The 12332-nt window shown below is 31.9% G+C and overlaps 1 protein-coding gene across 3 annotated transcripts in view; it reads right to left on the reverse strand.

The window, feature by feature from the left end:
- Zeb1 (zinc finger E-box binding homeobox 1) overlaps positions 1-12332 on the reverse strand; it is a 159850-nt gene that overhangs the window by 21173 nt on the left and 126345 nt on the right. The window contains exon 3 of one of the 3 annotated variants that reach the window (XM_048809100.1): positions 6929-6988. The exons of 1 other annotated variant lie outside the window; for it this stretch is intronic. In XM_048809100.1, the coding sequence (XP_048665057.1) occupies positions 6929-6988 (60 nt within the window). Of the gene's footprint in view, positions 1-6928; positions 6992-12332 lie in introns of all 3 variants that reach the window. One more of the 3 variants, XM_048809099.1, reaches the window with a different exon arrangement.

Consider the following 12332-nt stretch of genomic DNA (forward strand, 5'->3'; position numbering starts at 1 on the left):
TGGTATTAAAAAGTCAATGTTTTTAATATGCTAGAAATTGTTTGCCACTACTTACATTTAAGATGAAAATTATATGCCCATTAAGAAATTTGTGAGCTGTATATAATTGTTTACATACTATAAAATTTAGATAATAACAATAACTCTTAGTGTTGTTATGAGGATTAAATTAATATAGCAACATGCTTATTAGTACTGTACCCAGTATGTAGTTAAGTGCTACAATTTTTAGTTGTTTTCCTTAAAGCATTATAATTTCAAAATTAAAAACTGTTTTCTAACCTTCATCTGTTTCTCAATAAAACAGATGCAAGTTAGAAAAGTTAGATAGCTTTTCCAAGATCATGTAGGAAAAAAGTATTACCATCAGAACACATGCTTTAGTATTAGATGTCTGACATCAAATTCTGGAGTCTTTCCACTAAACAACACTATCTCCATGAATCTGCATTACCAAGCCCAATTTCAATGGAAATCAGAAACTCTGCAGTTTTACCCATGAAATTTAAAGTTTTGGCAGAGCACATCATGAAAAGGTCAATTACAAAGCAAATTTACTGGTCTTTAAGATTGATACTGGTCTTTAAAGATTAGGAAGATGAGCAAATACACAGAGACACATAATAATAATAAAATAAGTAAAAATTCAAGAGCTAATCATCAAAGTATAGGATTATAGAACTATATTCACCTGTGAAAGTGTAGAATTATAGAGTATAATCACAAATTAGAGAAAGAGAATGTTTAAGATAAATATAAAAATTTTTTTTCTCTCTCTCCTCCTCCCTCCCTCCCTCCCCAGGCACAAATTTTATTCTCAGTAACCTGCAATCTTTACCCTCTGTTTTTAAAACTTTAAACTGTTAATTATATGAACAACAACAATAACAACAACAAAATGGATGCTTGGAAGAAGCAAACATGTTTTTGGTTAATAAGTTGAATCAACAATTCTCTTAATTTCATCAACAGTGAAAGTAAGCAAGCTATAGGAAAGATCTGACAAGGTTCTGAACTAGTGAGAGTGACATACATACAATGTTTTTGTCAGCATGTTATTCATTAGTAGTCAAGGAAGTAACAAAAGCAAAGGCAAAATATAATGTTAAAGTTTAACTGCTCTAAAGTCTCAAAAGTTCAATTTTCATCTTTTGTTCCTTAAAGCCACACTTAGTGAAGCTTTATTAAATATTTTCTTGCTCCTAAATCTTCCCAGGGTTCCAGGGAAATAGGCAACAGGGATCAACTTCTTGTGGGTGGGGGAGGCCTGACACTACAGCAGCAAGTAGTTAATACAAGGTCACTGTGTCTTCCAGATGTGGGTTTCTTTTTTGTTTTTTTAGAAAATTTATGTATTACTCAGTACTTCAACCTGAAAGAATTCATATTTATAGTGAAGAGAAAACTGCAAGATAAAATACTGTAAACTTGGAAGTATAAATCTTTTTTGACAGAATTTTGTTTGGAAGGGCAAATGGTCTTCTGTAACTCTAGTAATATAGTATTTACAAGTCATCAAAGTTTAACATGAGGTAAAAGAGTACTAAACAGCATTGTTTTGTGTTCATTAAACATTACTGTTTTACTAATAAACATCCAGTTTTAATATTTTATATAATCTGCAGGTTATCATGACAAATATTTAATAGCAAGCATATGTGAATACATTATTCATGCAAGCTAACAAAACCATGTTAAGAGAAGAATATAAAGTCTTGGGCTGTACAGATACCACAAATCATGATACTCTATTATTAATTAATTTGGAATTCATCTTTAATAATAACAAAGATTCTTTATTTAATGGAACTGACAATTTGGAATTCATCTTTAATAATAATAAAGATTTACTCTTTTTTTATGGAACTGACTGACAAATATGGGAGTGATAATGTTTATATTATAGATGAAAATCTGTTTTTGACACTTAGTAACCATAAACCACACTTCCATAGTGAAGACAATTTATAAGGCTCTATGGAATAGTTCTGAAGTGTACTACAAAGTTAAAAGAAAAAAAACAACTATAAATGTTAAACCACAAAAGAGAAGGAAAAGAGAAAACTTAATTAAAACTATGTGATAAAAATATCTATGCCTGAAAGACATCCACAGGCTATAGGTGAAAGATAGAAAAAGATATATTATACAAATGGAGACTGAAAGCAAGCAGGAGTAGCCTCTCTCATAACTGGCAAAGTAAACTTCAAGCCAAAATATGTCCGGAGACAAAGAAAGTTACTTCATACTGGTTAAAAAACTATCAAATAACAAGATACAATGGTTATAAATATTTATACCCCAAATTCTGGTGTACTTACTTAAATAAAACAAATACTAATTGATACAAAGACTCAGGAGGAACCTTCTCCAAAATAGATAATATTTTAGGACATAAATACAAAAAATAAAGGTAGATAATTCTTTGAATTTTATTGGATCATAATAGAATAAAATTTGACATTAATACAAAGATATAAAATAGAAACCATTTAAACACATGGAGATTGAATAATATACTTCTGAATGAGGACAGGATCATAGAAAATGGGAGAAATAAATAAGTTCTTAGAAACAAATGAGAACAGAAATAGAACATATCAAAATCTCTGGGACAGTACGAAGGTAGCTCTAGAGGAAAGTTTACTGCATTGAGTGCCCACTTGGAAAAATATAAATAAAAACAAAAAAAAACAGAAAGATGCCGAATAAATAGTCTAATGTTACATCTCGAGGCCCCATAAAACTAAGAGCAAACTCATTCTAAAACTAGTAGAAGACAGGAAATAATTATGATCAGAGCCAAAATTAATGAAATTCAGACAAAAAATTAAAAAATAAAGGATTAATGCAACAATGAACTGATTCTTTGAAAAGATAAACAAGATTGATAAACCTTTAGCCAAACTAACCAAGAAAGAAAAGACCCAAATCAACAAAATTAGAAATGATAGATACTTCTGAAATCCAGAGAATTATTAGAATAATACCTAACAAATTAGAAATCTGGAAGACTCTGACAAATATCCAGAAACATATGACTTACACAAATTGAACGAAGAGGATATTAAAAACCAGAACAGACAGATATAATGTAATGAGACTGAAGCAGTAATGAAAAGCCTTCCAACAAAGTAAAGCCGGAGACCAGATGGATTCTCAGTTGAGCTCTAGCAGGCCTACAAAGATCTAATGCCAATTCTCCTAAACTATTCCATGATATTGAAAGGGAGGGAAAACTCCCAAATTCATCCCATGAAACCATTATCATCCTGACATCAAACCCAGAGAAAAACACACAAGGAAAGAAAACTACAGACCATTATCTCTGAACAGACACAAAAATACTTAACAAATATTAGCAACTCACATTTAAAAATATATTAAGAAGAATGTACACTACGATCAAGTTGGTTTCACCCCAGGAATGTAAGGCTGGTTCAACATATGCAAATCAATATACATAATTCATCACATAAATAGAGCGTACAAAAATCACATGATCATCTCAACAGATACAACATCCAGCATTCATTCATTATAAAAACACTGAAGAAACTAGGGATGGATGGAACTTAATATCATAAAGGCTATATATGACAAAATCAAAGCCAACAACATAGTGAATGAAGAAAAACTGAAAGCGTTTCTTCCAAAATCAGGAACAAGACAAAAATATCCACTCTCACCACTTCTATTCAATATAATTTTAAAACTGTAGCCAAAGAAATCAGGCAAGAGAAGGAAATTAAAAGGGTATAAACAGGAAAAGATGTAGTCACACTATAAGTTTGTCAATGACATGATCCTATATTTAGAAGACTCGAAAAACTCCACTGGAAGACTTTTAGAGCTGATCAACAAATTCAGCAAAGTAGTGGGATATAAGATCAACACAGAAAAATCAATAGCTTTCCTAAACTCCAATAAGGAATCTGCTAAGAAAGAAACCACAAAAACAATTTCATTTAAAATAATCTCAAATAATACACTTGGGAATAAATCTAACCAAGGAAGTGGAAGACCTCTATAATGGAAACTACGAAACACGAAGAAAGAAACTGAAGAAGACCTCAGAAGATGGGAAAATGTCCATGTTCTTGACTAGGCAGAATTAATATTGTCAAAATGTCCATCTTATTAAAAGCAATATACAGATGCAATGTGATTCTATCAGAATGCCAATGACATTTTTCATGGAACTAGAAAAAAGTTCTAAAATTCATATAGAAGAATTAAAAAAACCAGAATAGCCAAAGTAAGACTGAGCAATAAGAGTGATGCAGGTGGCATTACAATACCAGATCTCTAATTATACTACAGAGCTACAGTAACAAAAAATGCATGATACTGGCATAAAAATAAATATAAAAACCCATGGAATAGAAAGAAAGACACAAAGACAAATCTTCATAGATAGACATCTGATCCTTGACAAAGGTACCAAAAACACACAAGGAAAAAAACATGGCCTTTTAAATAAATGGTACTGGGATAACTGGATATCCATATGTACAAGAATGAAACTTCTCTCTCCTTAAATAAAAAAGTCAACTCAAATTGGATGAAAGACCTAAGTGTTAGACCAGAAACCCTGCAACTGCTGAAGGAAAACAAGGTCAACTCCAACATATTGGTTTAGGCACTGATTTCCTTAATGACTCCTAAAGCTCCAGAAATAAATGAAGAATCAATAAGTGTAATGACTTTAAATTAAAAAACTTCTGTACAACAAAGGAAACAATTAAGATCATGAAGAAAGTGCCTAAAATGAGAAGAGAATCATTTTAACTCTTCTAACAGGAGATTAATATCCCAAATACACAGAAAACTCAAAGAATTTGCCATCAAAAAACAATAACTCAATCAATAAATGGGCAAATGAACTAAATAGATATTTCTCAAAAGAAAAATTGCAAATGGCAAACAAATATATGAAAACAGAAATAAGGAGAATGCAAATCAAAACTACACAGAGATTTCATTTCAATCCAGTTAGAATGGCAATCATCAAGAATATAAATAAATGCTCATGAGGCTATAAGAAAAAAAGGTACACTCATGCATTGTTGGTGGGACTGCCAATTAGTAGTACCACTCTGGAAGCAGTACAGAGATTCCTCAAAAGCCTAGGAATGGACCTACCATATGACCCAGCTATCCCACTTCTTTGTATTTATCCAAAAGAACAAAATGAGCATACTGTAGTGATAAATGCATACCAATACCAATGTTTACAGCAGCACAATTCACAATAGCTAAGTTAAGGAAATGGTCTAAGTGTTCCTCAACAGACAAACAGATTTTAAAAAATGCAGTATATTTACACAATGAAATTTTAATCAGCCATAAAGAAGAATGAAATTATGTCATATGCTGATAAACAGATGGAAATTGGAGAACATAATGCTAAGTGAAATAAGCCTAACTCAAAGTGAAGGGCTGAATGTTGTCTCTCATTTGCAAAAGCTAGAGAAAAGAAATTTTAAAAAGGGGGTTCTCATGAAAATATGAGGGAGAATAGCACAGAAAAGAAAGGAATTGAGGGGGAGGGAGAAACCATGGGAAAAGGGAGGAACTGCAGAATGCAATTGACCAAATTATGCTATGTATATGTATGGATATATCAAAATGAATCAACTTATATGTATAACTATAATGCACCAATTAAAAAAATAAATTAACAGAAGGAAGAAGCATAGAGTACAGGAAGAAGATCAAGTGGAGGGAGAAGGGAAGGAAAGGAGGTAGTATTGGAGACAAAAAAGGAGTAAATTATGTTATATGCATTTATGAGTATGTCAAAATGAACCTGACAATATCTATAATTATAATGCACTAATATAAGAAGCTACTTTATTAAAGAAGGCTATAAAAGACATTTGGGGAACAGTTGAGAAAATCTGAATGTGGACTACTATATTATTAGGGAATTACTATCAGTTTTATTATATAAGAGAATGTATTGTTTGCTGGAGATACATGAAGGCTGATTTTGTTACATAAGAAAAGGTACTTATTTATTAGAGATTAATTATGAAATGTCATGATTTCTATAATTTACTAAGAAACGGTTCAACTAATACATGTATAGTGGAAAATTCAGCAAAAATGTTAACAAGTATTGCATTCAGATGGAAAGCATTCATTCGTTCAACTTTTCAGTAAACTGAAAATTTTAATATCAAGAGTTAAAAATATATGCCTGAATACACAAAATATACTACTTTTAAGTATATTATTTTAGGGGAATATTTTAATAATTTGGAATTCAGTTTTTAATTTTACATTCTAATAGTTCTACCTGACATGAGGGACACAATAAAATGTCTCTGGTACAATTATACATGAGATCTGATTTAAGTTTTCCATTTACTTTTTTGCTTCTTAAACCTAATCTGAATCAATTATATAGAAATTGTAAGAAAAAAATTTGATTCTCTTGTATTTTTTGTGATATGTTCACTCAACTCAGCAATATTCATGATTCTCATCTGGTTTGTACATAACCCTGATAATTGCTTATTTTTTTCCTCTTCTGCTGTCTGTCTTGTGGGCAATTCAAAGCTGATACCAGAAACTAATAATGAAACTCAAAATATAGTCAATAGATGTTTCTTTCTATAACTTTGGTAAAAAATTTGATATAAATTCAAATTGTAAAAGTTTTTGTATGATTTGTAGATTACACTGGTCATATTTATAGATTGAAAAATATGCTATATTATGTAAATCTGTAAATTTACACTGTATTTAAAGAATATTAATTTCTAACTTTTCATGTAGTGCTCCAAATGCCTACTTAAACATTTTATGAGGACAGATAAAAGGGGAGGAAATAAATTAAATTCAGGATTCACAAATGCAAAAACTGGTGTCACAAAAGACCTCCTTCAAAGGCTATAGTATGAGAAAATGGCAAGAGTACCTGTACATCCTGCATCATCTGCCTGAGCTTCAGGCCCCAGGATTTCTTGCCCTTCCTTTCCTGCTGAAATCAAAGAACAGGGGATTAAAAGAGACGTATTTGCCACAAACATTTTAGCTTCTAGAAATCTGAAAAGAATTAGTTCAGATTATATTTAATTTGGATTTTTTTTCTTTTACATATATGGGACTGTATTGTTGGAAAGTAGTGCTTTATAGAAGTATTAAGCAGTTAGTTTTGTCAAAAACACAAAGATGTCTTAGACAAATCTAAGATATCAATGCAGATTTAGATATGATTCTGAAATTATACATATTTTAGAGTTATAGGTTTAGTATCCTTTATCTGAAATGCTTGGGACCAGAAGCATTTTGAATTTCAGATTTTTAAATATTGACATATATAAATGAGTTATCTTGGGGATGGGACCCAAGTCTAAATGTGAAACTCATTTGTTTCAGATATACCTTATACACATAGCCTGAACATAATTTCTTACAGTGTTTTTGGGGTGCCTACATTTTTACTGTGACCTGTCACATAAAGTCAGGTGTGAACCACTAGTGGTGTCATGTCAGTGCTCAAAGAATTTCAAATTTTGGATTTTCAGATTATGAATGTTCAACCTGCCTAAGCATACTAGGATTTTAGTAGTATTTTAGGAAAAGAGCTATATCTATAGTTAGTATGATTTTTTTTCATTTATTTTCCAAACCACATATTTCTGTGGTCCAGGTACTTTGCTAAATGTTTCATAAACTTGTTTCTTTTAACCTTCATAACAACTTTTTTGGGGGGTGGGTGGGTACTGGGGATTGATCTAAGGGGCACTTAACTAATGATCCACATCCCCAGCCTTTTTTAAAAATAGTTTTAGAGATAGGTCCTAGGGCCTGACTAAGTTGCAGAGGCTGGCTTTGAACTCATGATCCTCCTGCCTCAGCCTCCCAAGCTGCTGGAATTGCAGGTGTGCACCACTGTGTCCAGTCATAACAATCTATTTTATAAATTGAAAAAGCAAAACAAAAGTTGAGGGTTGGAGAAGTTAAATAATTTGCCCATGGACACACAGCTATTAGATGGGAGAACTGGAATTTGTATGCAGATATGATTGACTTCAGAGCCCTTTCCATTACACACTTCTGCACTAGAAAACTAGAAAGACTAAACCAAATGTCACTGTGCCCAAAGCAAACATCTAAGGCACTATAATTTTTCTTCTACTCTATTCCTTAGAGGAACTCTACATGTTTGTGATTCTCCCTTCCCACCTCTGTTTGTAGTAGGCTATTTAATGTATTTAATACAGAATAGATTCAGAGTAAATATTTTATATTATAAATGCATACTTTGGCAAAATGTTTTATATATTTGGGCACATTTTATTTATCATGAAAGTTTATTAAGAACACATGAATATATTAGAAGACATGAAGGAGTTAGAAACTGCTCTTTTAACTGTAGCAGAGTATATGTTCTAATTATAATCAGAATAATTTTAATTAATTAATTTTTGATCCTGATAATTGAACCCAGGGGTGCTTAACTACTAAGCCACACCCCCCAGCCCATTTCATTTTTTAATTTTGAGATAGGGTCTCGCCAAGTTGCTTAGGGCCTTCTAAGTTGCTGAAGATGACTCTGAATTCCTGATCCCCTGCCTTAGCCTCCTGAGCCGCTGGGATTATAGGCATGAACCACTCTTCCTGGCTAATCAGAATATTTTAAACATAATATAGGTATCTGCACCACATACAAACCTCACTAAATATGTCAGCTGAAAAATCTTGATATTAAATTTCTCTTTGAGAAACAGCACTAATTAAGTAAAATATCTTTGCATTAAATGTATTTCTTTAAGTGCTCTGGATTAGCAGGTACATTATTTAGCAGATTTTAGCTTTTATACTAATATTTAAAGATGATCACTATATGAAAAATAGTTAAAATAAGTACAAATCATTTTAGATCAACATAAAAACATCAAGATAATTATGTGATTAACTTCTAAAAAATTCTCATTATCAGCATAATAATTAATAATTTAAAAGTTCTTATCAAGGGTTTACAAAAATAAGAATGTATGCCAGTGTTTGCCAAATATCTGTAAACCTCTAATATCTCTTACCCTTTTTTCCTCTCCAGTGCACCTACTTAAACCAAAATAAAAAACAGTATGCCAGCTGGGCAATTAAATGATGATATTATAGTAACTTATTATTATATATCTATGTCCTTTATTTATCCTCATATAAACAGACTTATCACTTGTTAAGATGAACTATAACACTGATGTTAAAAGTTAAAATGACATTTTTAAAATTTATATACAACAACAGAATGCATTACAATGAAATGACATTTTAAAATTATTTATTTTTCTACTTAGTTATTATAGATGATTAAAAAACTGTCTAGGGCTGGAGTTGTGGATCAGTGGTACAGAACTTGCCTGGCATGCGTGAGACCCTGGGTTCCATCCCAGCGCTGCATATAAGTAAATAAAATAAAAAAAGATCCATTGACAACTAAAAATAAAAAATAAAAAAAAGCTGTCTGGAATTCATTTAAATGATTTCTTCATTTATTCCTTCCTTCATGTTTGCTTGGGATAAAATCTAGGCTCTTTAGATGAAAATTTAACATATTTTAGAACCTATTCCCAGCATTATTACATACAATATAAAACCTAAAAGTCTCCATTCTCCTCTTCTCATCATTGCAGTAAGTATTTTGGTTGAAAGACTAAAACAATGTTACTTAATAAAAACAAAAAATATCCTAATTTTGGCCTGTAACGTAAACACTCTGTTTTCAAATGTGCTGTCCAGTAATAGCCTCGATTGCGTTCATTCATGAAGTCACAGCACCTTCCCTAATGTGTTCTGATCTTATGTCTAATACAGGAAATATAAAGGGCGTAAAGCAATAAAATCTATCTGTACAAAGGATTTTCCTCTATAAGACAATAATGTCAACACATTATGATTGGTTAACCTAAATTCAATTTAAAAAGGAACAGTAGAGAACGCTCCTCAGGCTTCTGCTTTTAGTCTAAATTCCAAAGCATATATAAAAGTGAATAAAACCCCTGAATAATAAAGACTGTTATTTTCAAATAAAGGCAAAGTATAACATGAAAAATAAGTCACAAAATACTTATCAGCAATAAAAGGAACAAACTATTGATATATGCAACATCTTTGATCAATCTCCAAGAAATCATGGAAAGTGAAAAAAAAAAACATTCCAAAGGTTACATACTGTCTAATTTACATGGAATTCTTGAAAATGCATAATTATATATGGTGAACAGATTAGAACCCTTGGTTGCCAAGGTTTAGGGATGAGGCAAAGGAGAGCAAGAAATTACACGAGAGGATACTAGATCTGCCGTAATGGAACTGTTCTGTATTTGACTATAAATATCAATTTTAATAACACTACCTGTGATTTCCATTATAGTTTTGTAAGATGCTACCACTGGGCAAAAATGGGTCAAAGGTACAGGGGGGCTCAATAAATTATTTGTGACTCTCTAATTATTTGTGAATGTATAAGTTTATCAAAATGAGAAGTTCAAATAAAAATAGATCAAGAGGAAATATTAGAAATTTAGATCAAAAGAGATACTGCTTATTCATTTTAGCCATAAAATGAAATTGGTTTTTACTAAGTATAAGCAAAAATGACAAATGCAATTCATTTTAATTTAAAATTCAGAAGAATTACTATCAAATTGAAGGACTGAACTAAAGTATAAGATTGATTATTTAGAATGTTATTCTAAAACTTGAGTTTTTGAAATTCATATCAATGCATTTGTAACCATCTCAAATGTGTTTAGAAAAAATTTTTATAGTAATCTCTAAGGACAGTAAGAAGTTAAGTGAATCAGATTTTCCATGCCTGTGGTAAGTCTTCCCTAAGCCTCCTTTCTGTTATTCCCTCACTACTGTCCCTGCTAAAGGAAACCTATCCCCAAAGCAAATGTCAACCAATTTCTGAGATCAAACTTCAATTAGTAATGACATGTTTCACTGTGTATTTTTCTACACAACTTCATTTTCCCCACATTGTATTTCTATAACTGTAAGCAGAAAAATTAGCAAAAATTGGCAAACACTGGAATATATCCTGCAAATATTGTGGTATAGGTTGAACAACACTAACTTGAAAATCCAAACTTAAATTTCTGATGATAAAAGTATTTTGGAGTTTGGAATTTTGGATAAGGGATACTAAATGGCTAAGGTCCATGCAAATATTCCAAAATTTTATAAACTCTAAAATCTGAAATACTTCCGGTCCCAAGCATTTCAGATAAGGGATGCTCAACCTGTAAAATTATTCAGCAAAGTCACAGTAAATAAAATTCCAATGTCCATGAATATCTGTTAACTTAGATAAATATGTGTTTGTGTGTGTGTGTGTGTGTGTGTGTGTGTGTGTGTGTGTATGTATATGAGGTGAGACTTCAACATACTATAGGTTGATTTCCTTTACTTTGTTGTTTTTCAACTCTGGTATCCCTTGGCCTGGAAGTGGGTATTGGGGCACTCTGGTTTTAGCTCAAGACGCATGAAAGTGCTCAAAGAAGATAGGAATAATCACTTCCTTCCTCTATTCCCTTTTGCCCTCATCTCCAGGTCACTACAAGTAGAGACAATGCTATTAGTAGGAGCTTGAAGGCATCTAAAACTCTTAGGGAGGGGAAACTTCTCCAATCAAGAACTGTGACTCCAAGAGGACAGCAGAAATGTCAACTGAGTTCTTTTCCTCCCTATCTTCTTGCAGATCTTCTTCCTGCCTGCACAGTTCAGGATGTATGAGGGAAAGTGGGATAAATAAAGTCCCAGATTTTTTGCAAGATGACTGAAAAGGAGTATCCCTTTCAGGGAATTGAAGTACTGGGAAGATCATAAAAAAGAGATGCTCAGGAAAATGACCCTTTAAGCTTGTTTATGAACTCCTGGCTTTACGCCCTCAGAATGTGAGAACCTAAGTATGGGATAGACCACTACCCATGTTCCAGACTGACCACAGGGTATTACAATAGGACAGATTCAAATACCATTGCAGAGGCTTTAAAAATTGAACTGAGGGGCTGCAGTTGTGGCTCAGTGGTAGAGTACTCGCTTAGCAACTACGAGGCCCTGGGTTTGATCCTCAGCACCACATAATAAATAAATAAATAAAATAAAGGTATTGACAACTACAACTAAAAAATAAATATTAAAAAAATTGAACTGAGTATGAATACACAACCTTAGTTAGAGCTTACAGCCTGATTAAAACTAGATAAGTTGCCTGCTAATCAAAACCCAAAATTCTCTACAGGATTTACCCACGACCAAAAATATCATAACCTAATTATCAAAATGTCCAAGATACAATACAAAGT

This window comes from Marmota marmota, unplaced genomic scaffold, assembly GCF_001458135.2.
Source record: "Marmota marmota marmota unplaced genomic scaffold, marMar, whole genome shotgun sequence".
NCBI classification, from domain to species: Eukaryota; Metazoa; Chordata; class Mammalia; order Rodentia; family Sciuridae; genus Marmota; species Marmota marmota.